At 39.7% G+C, this 24452-nt stretch overlaps 1 protein-coding gene across 6 annotated transcripts in view; it reads left to right on the top strand.

Annotated features, from left to right (window-relative positions):
- Window positions 1-23537, top strand: part of LOC113054345 (autism susceptibility gene 2 protein homolog) — a 306067-nt gene extending 282530 nt beyond the window's left edge. For 3 of the 6 annotated variants that reach the window (XM_026219824.1, XM_026219825.1, XM_026219829.1), the window contains 13 exons: window positions 9808-10345; window positions 11126-11400; window positions 11617-11849; window positions 13354-13398; window positions 14299-14394; window positions 14884-14955; window positions 15275-15304; window positions 15675-15746; window positions 15957-16098; window positions 16761-16841; window positions 19343-19426; window positions 20606-20888; window positions 21040-23537. In XM_026219824.1, the coding sequence (XP_026075609.1) occupies window positions 9808-10345; window positions 11126-11400; window positions 11617-11849; window positions 13354-13398; window positions 14299-14394; window positions 14884-14955; window positions 15275-15304; window positions 15675-15746; window positions 15957-16098; window positions 16761-16841; window positions 19343-19426; window positions 20606-20888; window positions 21040-22249 (3161 nt within the window). In that variant the 3' untranslated portion in view covers window positions 22250-23537. The remainder of the gene's footprint in view (window positions 1-9807; window positions 10346-11125; window positions 11401-11616; window positions 11850-13353; window positions 13399-14298; window positions 14395-14883; window positions 14956-15274; window positions 15305-15674; window positions 15747-15956; window positions 16099-16760; window positions 16842-19342; window positions 19427-20605; window positions 20889-21039) is intronic. The other 3 variants (XM_026219827.1, XM_026219826.1, XM_026219828.1) reach the window with 3 other exon arrangements.
- The last annotated feature ends 915 nt before the right edge of the window (window positions 23538-24452 follow it).

Genomic DNA, 24452 nt, shown 5'->3' with positions numbered 1-24452 from the left:
TTGTCCTCACATTCTTTCTTCTAACTCTTCCCACTCAGTGACACAAGCTGACTTAAAGGCTCATTATGCAGCTCATTATGCAGGCCTTTGTCTTCTCAGGTGTAAATCACAATGATATTCATGATAGTTGACTCCAACTCACATATGACTTTTACCAACAAAAAGTGTCTTAGAAAATTTAAATCAATATATTGTTTTCTGTAAGTGAGTAAACAAGATGATTTTCACATAATTAGAAAGAAAAACTCTAGGCTACAAGCTCTAGTTCTCAAAAGTCCCAGGTACCAATGTTCTGTATGTGCTTTATTGCCTTATTCAAGTGATTTAACATTTTTAGTTTTTCACTGATCACGCATAACATTTTTTTCTCAAAAACACAATTGTGTACATACATACTGCTCACATATTATTATAGCCCAGTTTGTGCTGATTACAGTGAGATTAGACTTTAGCCATTTAGATGTTTATAAGCAACTGAAAAAAGTACAAATGTCAGGGCATGACAAAACTGTTCTAGGCCCCAAAAATACCCTTAGACTCCAGAGGGTTAAACAGAGAATACCTGTAAAAAGTTATGGAAAGGGTGAAATTAACATCCACTAGCAGATGAATAAGGTTTTTTGTTGTTGTTGTTTTTTGCCTGTGAACACTGGACGAGAAGCGTTGCGTCTAGAACAATTTGTACAAGAAATACAACACAGCATTGCTGGGTGGTGCGGACAGACGCCGAATCGCACCTCGGTGCGTGTACGTTCATATAAAATAATGTATTCAAATTTTAAAGACATGGCATGATGCAACGTAGCGCTTCTCATCCGATGTGTGACCGCCTTTAGATGCACCTTCAAGGTCAAAGATAGTGTGAACTTCCTAATTATTTTAAAGGATGAATAGTTTGACAAATATTTGAAATGGAAATATTTTTGTGTCTGGCAAAACCGGCATTTCCTATCCTTGGTCTAGATATTAAAATATAAATGTTGTGCTCACTGACAGAAAACGTGCAGCTAAAACAGGAAGGTGTAGTGTTGATAGACAGCACTTTGACTGCCTCATCACCTCTTTGTCTCTTTTTGTCCTCTGTGTGTATAAGTCTTCTCAGAGGCTCACTGCTGCTGCTGTTTTGTCTATGTTCAGGCATGTTTATATCAGTATTCACTATCACTGCAGCTGCTTTTTGAACAGCTGAATCATCTCCATTTCCAAGTCAGATGTAACAATTTCCCTTCAATCAAAAATGATGGCTATAATTTTGTAAACTCTCATTTATAGACTATACTTGTTCCCTTATGAAAAATAACCATGGTTTTATTATAGTAAAACTGTAGTAACCCATGGTTTTTTGGCGTATTGACTGCCATTTGTAAAACCACAGATTTACTACAAATACCATGGTTAAACTATGGTAAATATAGCAAAACCATGGTTAATTTGTGGTTACCATGGTTTAACTACAGTAACCATGGTTTTTTGGTTTTATTTGTAGTAAAACCATGGTTAATTTTCGTAAGGGTTGTGCTAGACTTGTCAGAGTAAATGGTTGATTTAAATTAAAGAGTTTATAATGGACAGACGTAAAGTCCACTCAATAAATCATTCTCATATGTACCTGTGTATCATTTGTTCAACACTGAAAATGAGTCTTTCTACAAATTTTAAAATGGGGGAAAAAAGTACTGGAAAACATTGTGGAAATTACATATTACTTTGAAGTGAATGTGAACTGCCATTTGCAACCCATTTTACTTCCATAATGTGATGTATATCTAAGTGACACAGGATAGCCTATTCAACAACAAAATATCCATCAGGAATAGATTGGATCATAAAAAATCTAACAATTCCCAGTCAGATTCCTCAGTCATAAATATGAAAAAAACCACACTGCTCAGTTTACATTTTTAATAAAATCTGTGCTGTAAAGTGCTATCAACAAACCACCATGATTTTATGCAAAACATTTTGTTTTATGTGGATATTGGAATGCAAGTGATGTAGGCTATAATAAATAATAATTTGGCAATTCAAATAAATTGTGAATATGGAAACATTTGATGTTGCTATAACTTCTTATAGGACATTTTTATTCTTGTTCTTATTTTAAATAGGCTACTGTTAATTGAAAAGATTTGTTGTGGAGTGCGGGGAACTAAAATAGCATAGCTATGTTTGCAACGTTTAATATAATGTTTGTTGACATTTTGCGTCGGCATTAGGCCTATTTCCGAATGAAATAATAAAATGCGACTTATGCTTTCTCTCTATAAAAACACAAAAAAATGATATGTGTAGCATAGCCTATTTTAAAAATGCAGCAATGGTCGGTTAACTGGTTAAAATGAACATCCCTAGTGAGTGCGTGTGTGCGTGCTTGTGAGTAACACATTCCCAGTTGCTGTCAGAGCATTCTCTGGTGTGCACATGATCTCAGTTCTCAGGGATATATAAAGATTTGTTCTCAGAGGGATCAACCCTGTCCTCACCACGGAAGAAATCTATCATTCTGCCAGAGATTACCCAGTCTACACACACATAGACTCCTTAACACTCTGAAATGTAGATCTGCCATTTGCCTCATGATCAGAGAGAAAAGACACAGAGGATGTGTTTCAAATCCTGTTGACTTGATTACCTAGACTTTTGGGCATCAATAGGCATGCTCAGACTGACTAGACTCAAATCTGATACATTGAGATGTGATATCTCACAGTCATTCACAGGGATGCTAAAAAGCAAGTGTTCAAAAGAGACAGAAAGCAAATGTAGGAACAACAGCATAGGCTTGACAGCTTGGAGCAGAGAGAGTGAAAAGCGACATGTGACAGAATGAATGAGGTATGTGTGAGAATGAGCTGACAGTAATGTGTTTGTGAGGGTGGGATGGTTAGTAGTGTGTGTGTGTGTGTGTTCTCAGGGCCCCGGGGAGCAGTGTGTCTGTCACAAGTGCTTAGAAAAACATCTCTGTGTTAATTACAGTAATTACAGCAGATTGACCAGCTCTAAACAGCGGCAGCAGCATTTACCACCGTAGCCTGTGGGATATGAACCCTCACACATTCACTGAACTGAACAATCACACAGATTTACACACATCCATAAAAGCAACAAACAGCACAAGGTGTTGAGAAAAGAGTGAAATGTGACACTAAATGGGCGGCCAATATAAACACCCAGACATCTGCTGCCGTGTTTGAACAGTTTTCTCAAAAATGTATGCTCAGAATGGCATGATGGGTTTAGTTTGTTTGTCTCTTGTCAGTTGATTTCCTCTTTTAAATTATCGCTGACATGATGAAATATTCATAATCTCACATGATAAATATGAGACTCTTTAATTTATTAACATACTCTAATTGGTCCATTACTCGGGCATGTACCTGTCATTATACGACCATTCTCTGGCTATGCCGGTTGCTGATTTAAAAAGGTTTTTTGGAAAAAATAACCAATGACAACCCCATTTAATGCTGTTAGGATGGCATTTGTAGCATTAGCTCACTCTGATATTGAATGCGTAATGAAGACTCCTGGGTCAGCCGCCTGTCTGAGTGTTTTAATTCAGCCCAAAGGTTAAGAGGTGGATTGGCCTGTCTGTCATTACACTGATTGATTATGGCTGTGAGCTTGGCTCAATTAGGGACCAGGAGTGATCTCCTTCCACTAAAGTGTAAATAAATATCGCCTCTGCAATATTTGGGAGATGTAGTTGCTGTTATACTGTTAACCACAATCAAAATCATAAGAATGTAAGACAGACACAAGGGCCAAAATCTAATTTTGACAAATTAACATATTTTTCTGTATTTTTGTTCTGTATTTGACATTATTTTTTCTCTTTCTCTTACCCAGGCCTAGTTGTGCAAATATCAGCGGTTCTCTAAATTGTGTGTGTAATTGGTATAGGGATAATGTGACAGCTTGCCTTTGTTTGTGTTGTGATCTTGCATGTGTACACCACAGATGTGTCCACTGTCAGCTGGGATTAGTCTGTCAATACCTCAATCATTCTCTCTCCCTACTCTCAGTTCATATTTAAAGCCATAGTATATCAGATTTCCTTCTGCTGAAAATATGTTAAAGTGTGTTTCTGTGTGAGTTGGCGATTTCTTTTTATTACATCACATTACATCACTCAAATCACATTTTATCGTTGATTACAACAAGTGATGTTCTTTTAAATGGTCTTATTTGCAAGTTTGCTTTTTTCCAAACACCTGTTCTGAACACCTAGCACAGGTGCACCGTTGCTGTAGTATAAGTTATTCAGCTGTTGAGTTCAGCAGCTTCTTACTGCAGTGATTTTCAGGGGGGGATTTTAGGGGTGTCTAGCATTAGTTTTTAGATATTGGAGACATTTAACTTTGAATAAATCACATAATCACCTGAGATTATCTACTGTCATATAGTTTGAATGTTGTTGTTACAGCTGCTTTGTCACGGGAATAGAAACTGTTTCTATATTTGAAATTTCAAGTGTTGCCTTCGTGTCTAGTTAGGACAAAAACTCAGATTAACATGGAAAAGATACCTTTTATCGCATGTTCCGTGTAGTTAAGAATAGCCCACTGCTGCTGTCATCATCAGGTCTGAGCTGGTTAAAGTTGTTAATCTGTGTTGTGGTTACATTTAAAAAATGGGGATGTGAAGCTGAATGCTTGTTGCTGCTGCATTGTTTCAGCCATGGCTTTGAGATGCCCTCTATTGTCCTTACATCATCTTTCTGAGTGATCACAAATAGCCATGTCTAAACTGTTACCTGCAAGCTGAAGTCTCAGCTCAACTGATTTGACAGTAAAACGGCAGCCAGGCGGAGAAGACATGCAGGGCTGTCAGTTACAATGAAGGGAAGAGTTTAACACCAGCCTGGGGGCACTGGAGGAAGGCCCCATGACCCCAGAGCTCATCTCTAGCATGACAGGAGTATGTGGGCTATTTCAGGGCAGAAGGGCTGTTGAAGTGTCAGGATGCCTGAAGCCCAGTGTAACAGCATTACTGGCATTTGCCAGAACGATTGGTTATCGGCACATACCACCCAGGGAGGCCCAGTAATTATCCTTGTATAAGTATACTTACAAATGATGGTGCACAAACTTATTTAGAGAGGCAGAACTCAAAGCACACTTCTTTCACACTTCAGTCACTTCAGTGTTGTTGGTGTTATTTGCACAGAACTGCATCAAGTAGTCAAACAAATATCAAATAGTGTGAATAGTGATTGGGTTGTCATGTACATAAGTTCACTAATAAGGCTTTTTGAATTTAAACTGTCCCTGGGTAAATTTGTTAGAGATAAACTGTATGGATAGCCAATAGTGGAAAAAACTGCTTTAACTTTTAGTTTTGCAGATTCTGATTCTTAATTGTTTTCCTAAGAAATTTCATTGACAGCATACAAAAAAAAAATCTACTTTTTTTCAACTTTCATAAAAAAAAAAAAAAGTTTTTCAACGTTTCATAAAAAAAAAAAAAAGAATAAAACCAAGTAAAAAGTCAATAATACAATAAGAACAAATAAAAAAATTCCAAACAAAAGCACAAATAAATGCAATAGCATAAAGAGAGTTTTTCAGGTTTAGTAAGTTTTTATTCAGGTAAGAAATACTACAGAAATTAAAGCAATTAAATGTACGTTTTTATCAAAGGTCATTTATGTAGTCTTCGTTGTAAAAAATTATATACAAATTAATGCTTACCATTAAAGTTATAAAATGTATTAATTGAGAGCAGAAAGTGGTTTTCTTTTTCTTTTGTTCTTTGGTTAACATGAGACTGAGAACGGCTTGTGCGCTCCACTAATATAGATCAGTAGTGGTTCACGCGCTTTAGGTCTAAGTGCGAAACCTACATGAATGACTACAAACGGCTCAAATCGGAAAAAGAAGTGAGGCTGGTCACTGATCAGTCTCGTTCATGAGGAAAATCGGCCTATTCTGATCCCTGGCCAATCGATCAGTGCATCTCTACTCAGCACAAATCCATCTGAAAGGGGAACCATGGTACATTTTAGATACTGTGAACAAAATCTGCTATCGATTAGGTGTAATACAGTGTAAAAGCAGAGGGAGGAGAGAAATTTAAACTGGTTTGGACACCTTTTGTCCACTTTTTCTTTAATTGACATAAAAATAAAAAAGACTTGGATTTGTGCATTTACTTAATTGCCATGTTATTAAACAGGATTAATGTGTTTGATTTAAGTCAACATTGTGGCCTCACCTCAGAACGACATGTTTAGCTCCTTTCTAGACAGGATTTGACTTGATACATCTTAATTTGTCTAATATATATTTGTTCCCTTTATTTTATTTATCGCTGTCACTTTCACCTAGCTTTAGAATAATGAAATCAGAAGCCTTAGAAGCCATAGCAGTGATAATATGCAGACTTGGTGTCTAAATAAGATTTTATCTGGAAAATTGTGCATAATATCTGTTCTATTCTGTTTATGAGAGCTCTGGACTCTGCTGTGGTTTTTAGCAGCTGAATATGGTGTGTTCTTTCAGAGTGGACTCACCTCAGGATAATGAGCTGTGTTTTGCTGTCCGTCGAGACTTCACCCAAGCAGACTGCTCCAGGAGCCCTGTAGACCTTAATCCTGCTCAAAAACAAACACACATACATAAACATTGTGTGATCAGATGAGAACTTTGCAAAGTCCACCTCCCGGTCTGTTCAACAATCTTAATAAACATCCTCCTCCACAGCTGCCATTTGGAATAAAAATCACCTCTCTTCACTCTTTTTTGACGAGGCGAGAGAAAGCTGCATTTATTTGTTTCCAGGGATCAAGGAGACTTGACAAATTAACTCTCCAGGGAGGAGAAACACACTTCTCCTCCACTCCCTGGCCGGCCCTGGAGTCTTCATTACAGGAAGAATAAGCAGTGTTTTCACTCTCCGTCTTGTTTTTTTAGGCATGTTAGTACATTGAGAGAGTTGCTCCAGGGAGGAGCAGCAGAGCTCTCTGTGGTTCAGGCTTTTAGAAGAGCATTGGATATTTTTTATAAAGAGTCTCTACAGGAAGGCCACAGAGCACAGTATAGAGTATAGAGAGCACGGGAGATGAGCACCAACGCGTTTGTGTGTCTAGTAAAGAGACCACATCTGTCCTTACATGTCATGTCAGTTGTTGACAGCCTACTGGAGCTATATAATCTGAAGGGAACTCACTTATAAAAGCCCTCATTTTGACACAAACAAGTGTGAAAGGTTTTTTTGAGTGTTGTTAGCTCTCTCTGCCTTAAATCCAGTTATTCAGAGAGGATAAAGGGTGACTTATTGCACCCTCTGGATGGCTTGTTTCTGAGCTGGGAGGCTGAACTGCCCTTGTTTGTAAAAATTGTGAGCTTTCATGGGTCAAATGAGGTAGCCTATGTCTCTCACTTCAATGGGTATATTGTTTCAGCCTACGGCATACGCATATACATCATCGGTCTTGTGTGTGCGCATTTAGATTGTTCTTTTGCGTGCATGTATATGCATACATATGAGTGTTTGTGCATATGTGTGTCTTGTATTCCCTCATGCCACATGGCAGATGTTTGACACAAAAACATTTCCCAAGGGTGTCTTGTACTCCCAGATTATTGATCTTCATCTGGTAGAGTGCTACAGGTCAGACTGACCCTTAATGACTGCATCCACACACATTACCTCTCAACTGCACACCAGGGTTCGGTTGCACCAGGTAGACATAAAAAGACGTAGACGTGGGCGTGCCACATTGAAGACTTGGAAGTAAACACCCACTGCTGTGATAGGATAGTAGTTTTGTATAGAAAACTACCTCCAAACTAACTTCATAGTTCTGTGTTTTTGGTTAGACACACAAACATAATCAGGACATATCAAGCGAACTCTAACAAATCTATAGTAACACATAGTACAACTATTTTTTTATTCACATAAGTGTGCCATTCCTTTCGGATCCAATTTAAATGGTCGAGCATTGCTTTTTAATCTCAGTCTCTCTGCAAATCCAGCATCGACATGTCTTGTTTACAAACGCTCAATGTTTTACTCACATGAGCTGAAAACAGATTCCTAATATCCGAATCCGAAGGAAAGTTAGCAGTGACTGTGTTCTTCCACAACCAGGCACTGCACAATATTTTGCGATCTTCAATGGCATGTTTATTGTTTGGTTGCTCAATCTGGTTTAGTACCACTTATATCATTTCCCTACTATGTCATGCGTGAAGCAGTGGGTGGGGCTTCAGAATTATGCATTGATATTCTTCTGTGGAAGCTCTTAAAGCTCCTGTAAGCTCTGAAACTTACAGGATATTCTTTTAGAACAATGGCCTTTTATATATCAAAAGCTCAAGTAATAGTTGATTTCTCAATTCATGACACCTTTAAAATAGGGAAATTAGTTTGGCAGTACTGCACCGACAACTTGCTAAATAGTAAACCTCACATGACAAAGAATCATGATAAAGTCGTGAATTGTGATTTTCATGGGAAAAAAATCCTGATATAATATTTTTGCCCACCCCTTCTTTCAACACAAATCAGTTTATGTGCCCCTTGAACTGAGGTGCAACAGCGAACTTGTGATTATTAGTGTCAAAGCCACTATTTTATTTATTTATTTACTATTTATTTTGTGATAAAATGTATAGAATTTGAAAGCTTTATTTCTGATTAAAAGTAACAAAGCATAAAACTTACTGTGATTATTGAATGGCAGGTATGCTGCAAATAATGAATGGACTTAAAGACATGAAATATTTCCAAGCATTTATACTGTCCCTTCAAGCAAGATGACAAATGGTACAGTTTATTTTAATGATCCCAAATCATGTGTAATATTTACAAAGACATTACAGTTTACATCTGCAGTAATAATTAATTCACAGACATAAATCCTAAAAACGAATTATGTCTAGGCATAAGATTTAGTCTCAGATGTAGCACGCCTAGATGGTGCAACAGGTTTTAATTCTACACACTACTTAAAGCACATTTTATGTGCAGCCTAGTCTTACAACCGGGAGTACGTCCAGCTGGTGCATTTGACCCCAGGACCTTATGCTCTAAACTAGGCCCCATGGCCTACTGCATTGGTAGGTCCCTAGGCCCGTGAGAGAAAGATCAACAATCTATGTTGGTTCTATTCCAGCAGGGTCCCCAAAGCCCATGGGATTCAGGCTCAATCAGCATGCCTTGCTGCAGGCGATAGGGAGGCCTGGCTGGGTGTGAAGAGATGGAAAAGACAGATGGGTGTGGTTCCAGCTGAGGCAGAAAGTGAAAGGAGTTATGCATGCATTGTGATCCCTTGTGAGCCCTTGGTCTCAGAGAATACAGTGAATCTTGGTCAATAGTCTCTTTCTTTCTCAATCATGGAGTGAATTTATTTGTACAATAAGAAACACTAACATCCACTTTTGGGTGTGCCGGTCAGGTTTTCCTTTGGACAGTTTATGACCTTTCCCTAATAAAAACAAAAACAAAAAAACGTTAAGGCATTCACAAGAACTTAATGTTGGCTTATTAGGCTCAAATTTCATTATGATTGTATGTTAGGTCTCAGAATCTGGTTATCAGTAAGACACGTTTGACCTGGCAGAACTGAATTGCGAATTAATTTTGCGATTTTAAAAACACTGAAGCAGCAATAAAGACCTGCCTTTGAGAAATGAAGTAATCTGTTTTCCGTGGCACAAGGCTTTATTTTCTGTCTTGCTGTTTCCTGAGTTTAAATTTGTTGCCAGAGTTTGTTAAGTCAATTGAAAGTATCTCCATAATATGTATGTCTGCTTTCTGAAACATTAATTAAAAAATAACATTTTTCCTTCTCTTTAGTTCCAGATTTTAGCATTGACAAGCTCTCCACCAATGCCTGCCAGGAGCTGCAAGGCCTGGGCATTCCCAAGGTGTCAGGCCTAGAGCGCAGTCAAGAGAAGAGCCAGGAGTCGTCCCGTGAACTCTCCTCGGCCACCCCCTCACTGGTGTCCACTTCCCATCCCAAACCTCCCCTCCCCACCCCTCTTCACATCCAGCCACCCCCCTCTAACCGGGGGATACCCTTAACCCCAAGCCCAGTCCAAACCCAGCACCCTTGTCCAGACCGTCCTCTTAGACCGCTGTCGCCCCCTACCACCCTGCCTCAAACCCAGGGCCAAGAGCCCTCTCAGGCACCCCCAGCCCAGCCTCATCACCCACCTGAGCCTCCACCTCATCCAAGGCCATCTCGAACTCCAGGAATCTATCATCACCCCCCATCTTCAGCGCTACCGGCCCAGCAGAACCCCACCCAACCTGTGCAGCACAGACCACCCTCTCGTTGCCATTCGCGCCCAATCTCGGCCTACAGCAGCAGCCTTTCCCTCAACGGCCTGAGGTGAGTGGGTAGCAAATGGGTGTAATGGATTTAAATATAAAACCTCCAGATGTGTTATACACACTGACTGAACAGCTATTCTAAACCCCAGCTCTTAAATACTCTAGCATAATAGTGTGATTTCTGTATTAATATGTATCAATCCTCCAGTAAACAGTTGTGTGTGAGTGTGTGTGCGCCTGACAGCACCGCAGAGAGAACCCCAGCTGAGAGATTAGACGGTTTGATTCGTTCCCCTCCCACGTCGATGCTGCTGCTGCCTTGTGGCTGGCGGCGGCTTGTAGATAACATTTCCTCTGTTCAACACAAATACCCCAGTATCCCACAGAGAAGCAGATCTTCCCCTCCCTCCTTTCATGCTTCTCCACCGTCCTTAAAATTTGTTGTGTAGTCCACCCTGCGCAGTGTCTTGCCATTGGGCTGCTGATGATAATCATGCTTTGTGTTATTCTGTATGTGTGCAGCTTTTAATATAAATATAATTATCATTTAAATGATTACTTAGCCTGTAAATCAGCTCTTTGTTATATTGTGTACAACTCTGATAGACACTTGAGTGTGTAGCTGGGAAATCCCTCCAGGAATAACACTTTCTTCAGCACTGTATCCACACTTTCCAGGTTTCTGAAACTGGATCCTTTTGTTAAATTCATAGAAGCCACTTTCACTCTTAAAGCAATTTAGTGAACAAAGGAGTTTTATGATTATAGGTTGGAAAATACGTTTCCTTTTAAACAGGCAGGTTTTTACAATCATTTTTTCTATCTTTTTTCAAAGCAGCAGTCGAAGCAGCACTCCAGGGAAGCTCCCGGGCCCCGCTCCAGCCCCTCATCTGCACCATCACCAACCTGCCCCCACTGGGGCAGAAGCCTCCTTCCCCCTGCCCCTGCCGGCAAACCCCACGGCTCCACACACCTTCCCCCCCTCCCTGCCGCCCTCCACTCATCCTCATCACACCAATATGTTTGCATCGCCTGCTGCTCTACCTCCACCTCCTCCTCTCACCTCAAACACTCTGCCGGTCCCTGGACACCAAGCTGGGAGTGCCTACTCAGGTACCAATCTCTCATCCAGCATGCTTTAATGCATAACATAAATAAGATCAGATATTATTGCAAGCTGTTGAAACAGGCAATTATCACAAATACCAAAATGGTTCTCTATGCATTTAGACAAACACTACTGAAAAGGGGCTCTTGTAAAGTACCTATTCAAATATTTTTTACAAATTTCTTGTTTATTTTCCTCTCACTCCCTTTTCCTTCTCCCAGAACAAGACCTTCTCCGGCAGGAATTAAACACTCGTTTCTTGGCATCTCAGAGTGCTGATCGCGGGGCATCACTGGGTCCACCTCCATACCTGCGGACTGAATTCCACCAGCACCAGCACCAGCATCAGCACCAGCACACACACCAACACACACACCAGCACACCTTCACCCCTTTCCCCCACGCCATCATGCCCACGCCTGCACCACCCATGGTGCGTACCCCAGGCAGAAATGTGAGGATAAGTGGAACACAACTCTTAAAAAAAAAAAATAATAATAATCATTGTGTTGATGGAGGCTTCTGGTGTCATTTGCTTCTAGCTACTGTATTTACCTTTACAAGAAACAGTCTGTTATGCTGCTTGATATTGCAAACTGTTTTTTGTGATAATATTGTTTTAATTCATTATTATAATAAATACACTGGTTTATAGTGCAAAGAGTTTTAACGTTTACTGCTTTTATTATTCTTCAAGTTATTTACCTATAGAAGCTAATGGATCGGAAGTCTCGCACATAGCTTATTTCTGCATTGCAAAATAAGGTGGAGATGCTTGAGTGGTTAGATAGATGACTATATGTATAAATTAGATGTATACACATTAAAATCAAATGCATGCATATAAGATACAGGGTTCCCATGGTCATTGACATTTCTATAATGTGTCTATTTAATGAATTATACAGGCCATAAATGATGATTTATTAGGGAGTATGTAAAAATCAAATCCATCAACATGGTTTGTAAAAGGCCCTAGTGAGTCATCAGAGATAACTGGAAAAAATCCATGGTCAAAAACTGTGGGAACACTGTAGGTAACTACTAAATTTGTGCGTGTGTGTATTGCAATGACTGCTGAATTATCAACGTGTGCAGTACAGTATGCTGATTCAGTAAGCACTGAAAGTCAGGGCAGTGGCTCGCTCTCTCAATTGTTACCATGTGTTTCTTTCTTGCCACAATGTGGCTTTTCTTTGTTGAAAAACTGCTGGCATGCTTCTCCACTCTCTTTTATCTGGCCTGATTTTAGAATTGGCAGTCAGAGCTACTGAGGATAAGTTTTTGTTCCAGCCAAGCATTGAGAACTTAATATTAGTTTATTCATTCCCAGTTTAATGACATCATTTTGGTCTGATGGAGTTTTGACTGAGGGCTTTTGGTTGTCAGGCAGCAGAGCTGATTAGAGAGTTGAGGCTTCATACAGACGCTCCCACACACAGCTCAAGAGTAACCACGCTGCCCACCAGAGGCTTAAAAGATGCTTTAAAACCATTCCAAATTCAAAGACCTCTGAGAATGGCGCTCTGTTAGCTAATGTGCAGCACAGTTTGAAAGCCGCATTGTTTACTCGCGAGTGGGAAACATTCTGTCTGGATCCAGATTAGACCACTCAAACCCTGTTAAATGAGCTGTTAAATACTATTTTTAGACAGCCGAATGGCTTCTATTTGGCCACTCACAGAATTGCTGAGTAATACACAGTAACAAGAGAAAGACCTTGTCATAATTCACTGTAAATCGCAAAAAGACAGCCTGGATGGGGCCAGCAGAAATACTGCAGGGTTATTTTCTGTGTTAACATTCATTAATCAGTACAGGGACCATTTTAATGTCAACCAAACACTTTAATGTAGAGCACATGTGGAGACTCCACAACATAATTGTCCTGAGTAAGTTGTTTGTAGGCCTGAAGGGCTCCTTTGTGTACTAAGCACTGTTTCTCCTTTCCTCCACAGTTCGACAAATACCCCAATAAAGTTGACCCCTTCTACAGACACAGCGTGAGTCCTGTCTTGTTTTTAGCATTTGCTGTTGTGGCTTTTTTCTTCTTCCTTAGTGTAGTGATTGTTGTCATTTTTTATTTTTGCTCCCATTATATAATTTCATCATGTTTGGCATTATGGGTGTTTTAAGCAATAGGGGCCATGCAGGTCACAGCTTTTTTAGGATCCAGCTGTAATTATATCTACAATTGGCCTTAAGTGCCTTATTATTTTTATAAAAACCATTACTACATAAAGTATGCAATTTTTTTATTAAAACGTTATTTTATTAAGTAAATTGGCTGCAAGATAGTTTTTTAATTGAAATGCCTCGCTGCTGACTGTGGGGATCTTGTTAAGAGATAAAATATTTCATTTCATCTGCCTGTCCACCAGGTTAATGCAACTTTAATTTATTTGATCTCTGCAGTTCAATTATGAAGTCCATTTAGCAAATGATTTGTGACACCCACCCATGAACACACACTGCAGTAATTACATTTATTATGCAGTGCGTTGTGATAATAACAGTCATTGCTATCAGAGTTGGTTCAGAGGGTGACCCATATTGTAAATTAATCTCACCGTTTATCTTTGTTGAATGTCACAACAACTGCAGGACAGATGAAGGTTGCATCATTATATGCAGAAGAAAAGATGATTTGTACTCTCATTCTTTCTTTCATTCTTTCAGAGAAAAACTGAGCTTAAACTGTTGTGAATTATTTTCACATGGTGTGTATTTTCATATTATGCAGCATGTAATGAAGAAGGTCATTTAAATGTCAGCAGCTGATGTTTTGTAGTTTGTACAGGGTCCTGCAGGCTCCGGTCTCACTGTAGAACTGTAAACAGCTGACACGATCAAATAAGAACCTCGCCGAGTGACACTGTCTTGTATCCTTTTTCTTTTCTCAGCTGTTCCACTCTTACCCCCCAGCGGTGTCTGGCATTCCGCCCGTCATCCCGCCAACGGGGCCCTTCGGATCTCTGCAGGGAGCGTTCCAGCCCAAGGTATCACAATACCAAATGCTATATGTTGGAATGTCAAGACTACGCCCAAAACTAACCTCCTGTGCTGTTCCAAATGTGCTCCTGCACACATGGAACAGATCTAGCTAAATATAAACAGATCTCAGAGTCTTTTTCTTCTTTAATTTTATGTTAAGGTACAGTATAAATAGAGAAAAAAATTAAATAAAAATTAGCCTACATATATGCATTTAGCAGACGCTTTTATCCAAAGCGATTTACAGTGCATTCAGGCTATCAATTTTTACCTATTGTGTGTTCCCGGGGAATCGAACCCCCAACCTTGCACTTGATAGTGCAATATCCTACCAATTGTGCACTATAGAATACATTTCAGATGTTTTCTCGGGATGTAGTCTGTATGTAGTTAGCTACCGGTAATTCTAGAGTAAGTGAGAGATGATACTGAATGGTTTAGCTACCATGTGATTGGCTGAATAAATACTTATGTTCTATCTTTTTGTACTACAGACCTCAAACCCTCTAGATGTGGCAGCCAGGCCTGGAGCCGTCCCACACACACTCCTTCAGAAAGACCCTCGGGTACGGACCACAAACATGCTTGAACAAACCTGTGGTATTTTTAAACTAGTACTGAATGACACTATGGGCAAACTAAGTGTTAGATTTGTCAGTCACGTTATACTGGTGTCCACATTGGTATGCAGGCAGTAATAGGAAGGGGAATACTCTGAATTCTGGCCTAATTATTCCACAAAATGCTTCATTAGAAAGGGAAATTTTAACATTTTAATTTGGTCAGTGATGAAGTGATGCTCGGATGCTAATTAAAAGTCCTGAGTGACAGCTTTGTGTCCCTAATCTCTCTCACTCTTGCTCTCTTTTCCCCTCTCCTCTCTAGCTGACAGATCCGTTCCGGCCGGTTCTCAGGGTAAGACTGCTTTATCAGTTATTCAGTTTGTTTCCCCACAGGACTCAGCAGGAAATAGAGTAAAAGCTCATTACAGTTTAATCCCACCTTCCACCGAGCACCTGCCTTCCGCTCCACAGTCTTTTTAATTAGCTGTGCACTGGGACTCGACGGTCTCATCTCAGAGTCTATACAAGACTCTATATGACTCCCTTATCAATGAAGACACTTTGTAATGACATTTTCCTGAATTAATTTGCAACTGTGCCTAAAACATGGGGAAATGCAAAGAAACTTCATATTAACTTTCCAAGTTAAATTTTAATTAAAATGTTCAATGATATTACATTAAATTATAAATAATATTTTCATATCTTTTCTGTCTCTACAGAAACCAGGAAAGTGGTGTGCTATGCATGTCCATATAGCCTGGCAAATTTACCACCACCAACAGAAAGTAAAGGTGAGATTTGCGTACATTATCAGATTTTAATTTTACTGCACCCTCAGATCAGGATCAGCATTACATATGGAAAGAAATACTCTTCGTGGCTTTCTTTTTTCTCCTCTTTGTTAACTCTGATCTTCAGAATAGAATACTGCCTTTTTTAATTTCTGAGGTAATTTTAGAGGGGTATCACATTTATTATTTCTTGTGCCTGGCCTTCTCCAGCAGCAGATGCAGGTTGACCCACACAAGTTGGACTTTGGCCTCAAACCTGAGTTCCTAAGTCGACCCCCAGGTCCCACCTTTTTTGGAGCTATCCATCACCCTCATGACTTGGCACGACCTGCATCGCTTTTCTCAGCAGCAGGTGAGTAGATGTCCCAGATCTTAGCAGAGTTGAGAGAGATCGCCGTCACTACTCAGATCAAAAGCAGGTCTTCCAATGTCTTTGGGTTAGTCAGCACTAATATTAGTGATTTTTTGTTTCTTAATAGATTGTATTACTTAAATAATTTTAGTCCCCATTTCTTGATACTCATTACACACCACCTATACTGCAAGCGAGTGAAGTAACAAAACTTAAATGCTTCCATTATAGTTAGCAATCTATGCTGTAAGTAAGCTGCTTTGTTGATAAAAACATTTTAGTGTAATCATGTTGTTTGTACTGTATTATGTACTGTCCAGGCAGTTTTTGCAGTTAGACCAGGAGTTCCCAAAACAATAACACGCCAACCCCAACAACCCCCCCCTCCACCCCCACCCCCCACCACCACCACCAACACCACTGTACCAAACACACCTGCTTTGGATTGGAATATCCCTAAAGAAGGGAGAAAACCCTTTGAAGTCCACTCCCATATAGTCAAATGGAGCCCACTCCTCAACTGAGCATGTAGATAAGAGAGGCATACAAAGTGCGCAGAGTGGGGAGGCGCCAGGACTGGAATTGGGAACCTTTGAGCTAGACCCTTAGACTTGCTTTAATAAGATTGGAAGAAATGTAATCATTATCTGTCTTGGTTTCAGGGTCCACACATCCCTCAGCTGCACCTTTTGGACACCCTTCACATCATCCTAGCAACTTTCTTACCCCAGCACCCCACTTTGGTAAGTTGACAAGACACTTACAGATGCACATTCACACTCCTCCATTAGGTGTCACTGTGCAACCAACAACTGCTAATTCTTGACTGAAGTGTGTGTATTCTAAGGCAGGGGGAAGGCCAATGTCCTGTAGAATTTAGCTCCAATTTGCCCCAATGTACTTGCCTGGAAGTCTGTAGTAATCCTGCAGACCTTGATTAGCTGGTTTAAGTGTGTTTAATTAGTAGGGGTGTTCCGATCAGGATTTTTGAAGCCGATCACAGAAAGCAGTAACTGCCGATAGTCACTGATTCCAATATTTTGAAAGATTTATTTTTATTATGTGGAATTTTTTTTTTTTTTTTACATTTTCCAAAAATATATATTTTTCACTTAAATTTTGATAATGCACTGCATTTTCTTTTACAATAATTGTTGCACAATAGCTTGCACACAGTGCAAGCCTGATTTTTTGAGCTGTATGGGTTAGGGTTAGCGTTTGCAGTGCGCATGCAGTCCATGTGTGGTATGTAAGTGGTGCAGAAGCAGCAGGTGCTCACTGTACTTTTCACAGGAGTCTGCAACTCATCCATTGCGGTTTACTACAAACACAACATTTATTCATTATTTTGATTTCAAATCCAAACATTGTTACTTAAAATGCTTTTTCACAGTCTCATGGAGAGTGGGTGAGCACTGAATGGCTTAAACACTGGCAAGAATTTGAAATAAATGCAATTTATAAACTTTAGTGACGATGCAACACTGCCTCGGTTGTGTAAGTGACCGTTCCTGTGTTAATAGTTCATCGTGCATGCAGCTCACTTATAGTGCAGATGTGATTTGAGTTGAAGCCATTTGCGCATTTTGAGAGAAAGAGAGCACACACAGTGATTCACTCATGCTGTTTGTGAAATTATGTCTCATAGAAAGTTTTCAAATTAGGTACTTTAAACGTTATTTAATGAATAAATATGAACTGTACCTCACCTTCAGCATTACAGTTTTTCACCTGTGCCGGACAAAGACTGAGACGGTGCCGCTGCATGTCATGCCAAACCTCTGACGGCATGCACGTCATCAGCTTGAGATCGGTTTTTTGAGATCAGCCTTTATAGAGACTGCAGATCAATCGGAGCACACCTTTTAATTAGGAATGGAGCTAAACTCTACTGGATATCGGCCCTCCAGGAGAAGGATTGGACATCCCTGGATTAAGGGTTACTGAACACTTCTTTGAAAGTCAGTGGATATTAGGGATGCAACGATACAATTAGCCCACAGTTCAATACACGTCTCCGTTTCTTTAACCAAGGTTTTTGGTTTGGTTCAGTTTCGAGGGCATGGCACATCAGGGTTTTTTCTTTCTTTCTAGGCTTAGGAGACAGAAGTAGTAAGAGGTTGAGAAAAACTTTTTTATTGCAATATTCATTCTTTTATAAAATTCTACTTTCAGACAATCCTGCATACTTTTATAAAAGTCTACTTTCAGACAATCGTGTATAATATAAATAGACTTGTAGAATTGCACTACCAATTCCAAATGTCAATTTTTATTTTTTTCTCTCTTTTTTAATTGATTTCATTTTTTGAAGCAAGAGACAAGAAAGAATGAAAATAGGCGTACATGAACAAGATTCTTATTTGATCTGTTACAAGCTATCTGTAAAAATAGGCAACCATTCCATTTAATCACAATCCAAACAAAGATGCTACACACGTAGCATAAGCAGTTTTTTTTTATTTATTTTTTTATTTAAATTAGATTAAATAGTTTCAAAATTTTAAGCAAAAAAACAGAATGGTCTGATTTCAGCTTTGTGAAACTATGCTAAATAACAACTGAACGAAACAAAAACAGCAGACTGAATGAGCATGCAAATTTACTCTCCGACAGCAGGTGGCACTTATGCAACAGCAGCAACATCGTTTCCTTGGTTACTCCTACAAAGCAGCTGAAGCACTTATAAACACTACTTTAAAATGCATTTTATGGAGGTAAGATGAAAAGAAAATACCTCCTAACTTTTCTGAAGACAGTCAGTTCACCTCAGAAATACATTTATGTGAACCTCCAATTCAAAATTTAGTATTTTCTTCCAATATTTTACACATATTGAACAGTGAGCTTGCTCTGCCTGTTACAGTCTTCTCATCATTGCATCTATCCTCAGCGTCTCTGCCCTCTTTTAACAGTCATTTACAGACCTCTTAATATGTCCAAACAAATACAATTTTGGGAAATGATCACAATGTCAGAGACTGGCCAAGTCAAAACTAAAAATAAATAAAATGCATGGAAATTAACGGTTCAATATTATATTTAAAATTGTGGCATCCCTAGTTAGTATATATATATATTGCTAAAATGTTAATATATCTGTAAATTTTTTAACTAAGGATTCAGTGGGGGGGGGGGGGGGCATTTTAAATCATAACATTCTGCGATGAAGAAAGCTGTAATTCATTGGTGATTCACACAATAATTTCATTGACTGATACTTTGTTCCCGTTTTGACTGACAGAGCCCTTCAACAGACCGTCTTCATTTGGAGGTCTGGCCTCATTAAGCACTGCAGCCTTTGGTGGACTGGGAAACCCAGCACTCGGTGAGTGCCAGTTAGTCAATTGTTATGTTAGGGCTGGACAATATGGGCAAAAAAAAAAAATCACCATAATTTTTTTATATCCATCGATATCGATAGTTATCAGAATAAATGTCAAATCTTATTTTTTTAAAGCCAGATTTTTGACCCCGAAGTGAAAGTTGTAGAAATCAGACCATTCATTTTCCTAACAAAATAAATATATAAATAGAAAAAATTTTTTAGTTTCTGCATGTTCTAATAAGTAAAATTGTTTCAAATCAAGAAACAGGATTGGGTTGCCTGATTATTTTAACAATATTATTACTTTTTTTCTCTTAGAAATGCTCATTTAATAATAGCTTGAGTTAGGATGCAGAGGCACTTTTTTTTTACAACTTCTCGGTAAACAATGCGTTAGGATTAACATATAGTGCTAGCGCGACATACTGATAAGACGCTTGGGAGAAAACAAACACATAACTTCATAATCATACTTACAGGTTGTGATTCGGAGATGCTTGTTGGTCCAAATAAAGTTGGTAATGAACCCTTTTTTATGGCCAAACGTTTTGAAAATCCCGCCTTGTACTCACCGAGATTAGAAAAGCAGTCATTAGTGAAATGTTGTCAACACAACAAAAGGGATTTGTTGTACTGCTCTGGTATTGTGGTCAAAATGAATTTTAGCCATTGGTTCTTCTGATTTTCATTCTTTGGCAGTGAAAATAAAACAAACTTGCCTTTACAATTAAAAACACACTGTCTCCTCGACATGATGCTATCACACCAACTGCTAACCAGAGTGTCTGTGTGGGGGTGGGGCAGGTCAGAGTTCCGTTTCTCTCAAGACGGTAGGCGGAGATTATTATGCAAAGTGTTCTCGTTACGTACAAAGAGATGGGCAAAAGATTTGAAATCTATAACGACTCGTTTCATCGATTCAGAGTCGACTCATTACTTTAGAAGCCAATAACTTTATCTTTAATTACTTAATATTGTGTACTTTTTGGTTTAATTATTTTGCACATTGTTTACACTGATGGACAGCTACATCATACACTGTAATACAGGTTATTTTTGATTTCCCATCTGTGTGGCTCTTTAATATTCTGACATCGAGTAAGCCTACTCATGCATGAAATAGAAAAGATAGAGATAAATAAAATCTCACCATGTAGTTTTTTTTTTTACGTCTCCCAGCATCCAACTCTGTATTTGGCCACAAAGATGTACCCAGCGCACAACAGCACTTCAGCGGACCCCACGAGCCATGGAACAGACTCCACCGCACTCCGCCATCCTTCCCCACCCCACCTCCCTGGCTCAAACCTGGAGACACTGAACGCAGCGTGTCGGTCAGCTCCCATGAGAGAGAACGAGAACGGGAACGAGAACGGGAACGAGAAAGGGAACGAGAAAGGGAACGAGAGAGAGAACGTGACCTGGACAAAAGGGATTCATCAGTCAACAAAGATAAGGAGCGGTGCGTAGAGCTGTATGGATGATACTAACCAGTCACATGATATCATTTGTCAGTGATATATATAAGTATTGGTAGCATGTATTATTACTGAACTGTTGGCTGGTCATTGCAAAATAATTTGCCTCATAGTAATGATCTGTTTCATCTCTAGGGAAACTGCAGAAAAGAGACACCAGAATCACCCATCCCCGATTCCTGTCAACCCCCTCACTCTGATGAGTCACACCCGATCATCTGAGCCCTCCCGGAACCACATCCCCACTAGTGAATCTCGGGATAAAGAAAAGCCCAAAGATCGTGAGAGAGAGCGAGAGCACTCGGACTGGAAAGACTCCAACACAGATGAGCACAAGATGAAGGAGAATCACCACAGTGACAAAGACACTCCCATCATCCACGACGGCCGGGTTTCTGAAGACAAGCTGGCAAATCGGGTTACAGCGTCACCCTACATGCGGTCAGGCACCATAGATCGGGTGAACGGTGGGCTGACTCGAGATGTTCTGGAGAAAAAGTCAGATATCACCTATGAAAAGAAAAACAGTGAAGTGAAGGTGAAAGAAGAGAGGAAAGAGGAGCAGGATGGTCCCATAAGGAGATCCCCGGAGCAGAGATCCACACCACAAGCACCACCTCCTGCTGCTCTCCACCCTCCATCTTCAATGCCTGTACCCATGGGCATGCCCAGTATGCATCCCATAAACAGTATCAGTAGTCTGGAGAGGACTCGTATGGTGGCCCCCTTCATGGGTATCAGTCCCATCCCAGGGGTAGAGAGGTTCCCCTATCCTGCCTTTCATTGGGATCCCATGAGGGACCCTTACCGGGGACTCGATATCCACCGGAGGGATCCGTTAGCTCGAGATTTGCTACTGCGGAATGACCCCCTGCACCGGTTAACAGCGTCGCGCCTTTATGAAGCGGAGCGCTTGTATCGGGACCGTGAGCCACATGACTTTAACCGAGACCTCCCTCACGGACTGACCTTGGAACAACGACGGGAACAAGAGCGGGCGCACATAGAGGAGCGGGAACGTCTGCACTTGCTTCGAGAAGACTACGAGCAGGGGCGTCTGCACCCGATGCATCACCCTGCTTTAGACGGACACCTCCCTCACCCGGGTCTCATGGCCCCTGGACTTCCCAGCATGCACTACCCCCGTGTTAGCCCCTCCTCTGCCATAGCTGCCCAGAACGGAATCCTCAACAAAACCCCTCCCACAGCATCACTCAGTGCCCCACCCCCTCTTATCCCAACCCTAGGAGCGCGTTCCACGTCTCCCAGACGGACTACCCCACTCGGCACTGACATTAGAGACAGACCCCCTTCACACACACACAAAGACATCGAGGCACGGTGAGACCCCTGATGGACTGAAATGGATCTCAAAAGCAAGCACTTGAGGCTGTATCATATCTGTGTATAGATTGTGCATTATTGATTGTTTTAGTTTTTTTGCGTTTTGCTTTTGTACAAAAGACTGAGATTTTTCATGCTCTTTTATCCTGTTCATTGCTGTTTATTCTTAAATGTACAGTCCACTGATCTTGAGCAATTGGACAAGCGCTAGATCTCCAACATGGGAAAATGGTCTTGGAATGTACAGGTACCTCAATACATTGCAAAAAGGCAGAACTTGTAGATATGTGGAAAGTCGATGTGTTTCTCTCCTTGAGGAAAAAAAAAATAAGGTACAAATATGCAAATGGGTGTTATGAAAGCTTTACTTTGAAATTCTGTACATAGTGGGCAGTGATCAAAATGAGAGCGAGTGCACAGTCTCTGGTTTTAGTTTAATGCTGCATATTAATAGTTTGGAAAGATCATATTGTCCAAGAGACCACATCCCTTCTTTCAACTATGCAACTCATGCGTGGGTTTTCTCTCTGTATCACTTTTTCTCTCCTCTATAGTACAACCAGTCTCTACTGAATCCTCTCATTCTCAACAGTACATGCTCACAAATGAGAAACATTACACAAGAGTTTTACTCGCACATCTGACAAACATGTTCCCTAACTTTTAATCCAGAAACATGCTTTTGTTATTCAAGCTATAAAGATCTGTGTTGACAATCCTTACAAATACACCAGTGTTCCAAGAAGCTAACAAAACAAAATTCTCTGAATTAATTACCTCTAAATGAAAATTCTGGCAATTTTAAAAAGATTGCAAAATTACAACACATCCCATCATGTCACGAGAAACGAAAGCAGGACAATTCTCTATTGGTCTAACTGTGTATTAAAGTGTTATCTACACATTGTGTATCTACACAATGATAACGTAAGTTGTAAGCTATGAACTGTTTGTTTTTATTGAGCAGAGATCTATTTTAGTAGTCCATTGGAGGGATAGTTGTGCGCTTTTAAACTCTGTGAAAATCAGCTGTTGTGCAGTGTTATTTTATTTTTTTTCATTTAATTTACTCTCTTTTTTTATCAATCATTCAAATGTCCACTGAAGCAGTAGTGGGTAGTCAATATGTATTGCAAAGAGATTGTAAGAAACTTTTTTGCTGTTTATCATGTACGTAAAAAATTAAGTCCTTTCTAGATCATGTACAAAAAAGGGTGAGGCGACAGCATGCTCCTCAGTTAAACTTGTGTTATGTAAATTGTGCCATGTTATTAAAAAATGTGAACTAATCATGTCCTAAAATTTTTGTCAGTACTTCCCATCAGAAAAAAATCCCCATTAGCCAAGTCTGTTAGCAGCACGTAGATCAAGCAGTAGTATTATTGCTTGTGTTTAGGATTAGTCGTAATTTGTCTGGAGAATGATTAAATGGTTAAAAATAATCTCAAAGAGTGACTTCACATGAAATCAAAATTGATGCTATGCACTTTGTTTGCGCACATTGCTAGTCTTCTGGTAAAACTAATCCGTGCAATTTAATTTAATAAAAATTGTCTTTGTATTCCTTAATCAAAATCTGAAAATGTACTTCCACTTTGGAACAAAGTTCCTTCTCCGATTACGTCAGTGTGATGCAGTCTGATAGCATGGGCAGAATATTTTTAACCACTCGAACCATAGTTTGCTACGAGTGAGAGAGGAAGTACACTAAAATAAAACCCATCCTTCTGTTTATCTCTTTCCCCGCCACTGACGAGTTTTTACAGCTTTTTGTGATTTCACTGTTATACACTTGGGGGCGCTATTACACATCTTCTGAAAAACACTAGTGGAAAAAAACTAGTGATCTCTTAGGTAAACGGATGCATAATAAAAATGATGCAATCATCAGCAGCAGTATATGTTTGTGCAAGCTTTGGAGGTGTTGATGGAAGCGATTTACTGGATTTATGCTTTGATAATAGGGTATTATCCAGATATAGTTTTTGGCAAAAATGCAATTTTCTCAGCTTTTTGCTCAAAATTAAGCATTTTTATGAAACTAACCTTTATTCAAGTGTTGATTAAAAAAAAAAAAAAAAAAAAGAATGCATTAAGCTAGAATAAAACAGAAAATCACTGACCTCGACTGGCAGGGAAAGAGTTAATATTCTATTCCAACTTTCGACTCATGCAAACTTAAAAGGAAAGACCTGAGATACAGT

The sequence above is a fragment of the Carassius auratus genome, chromosome 35, assembly GCF_003368295.1.
Source record: "Carassius auratus strain Wakin chromosome 35, ASM336829v1, whole genome shotgun sequence".
Lineage (NCBI taxonomy): Eukaryota > Metazoa > Chordata > Actinopteri > Cypriniformes > Cyprinidae > Carassius > Carassius auratus.
Note: the sequence above shows the minus strand (reverse complement) of the source record. Positions and strands in the feature narration are given on the sequence as shown.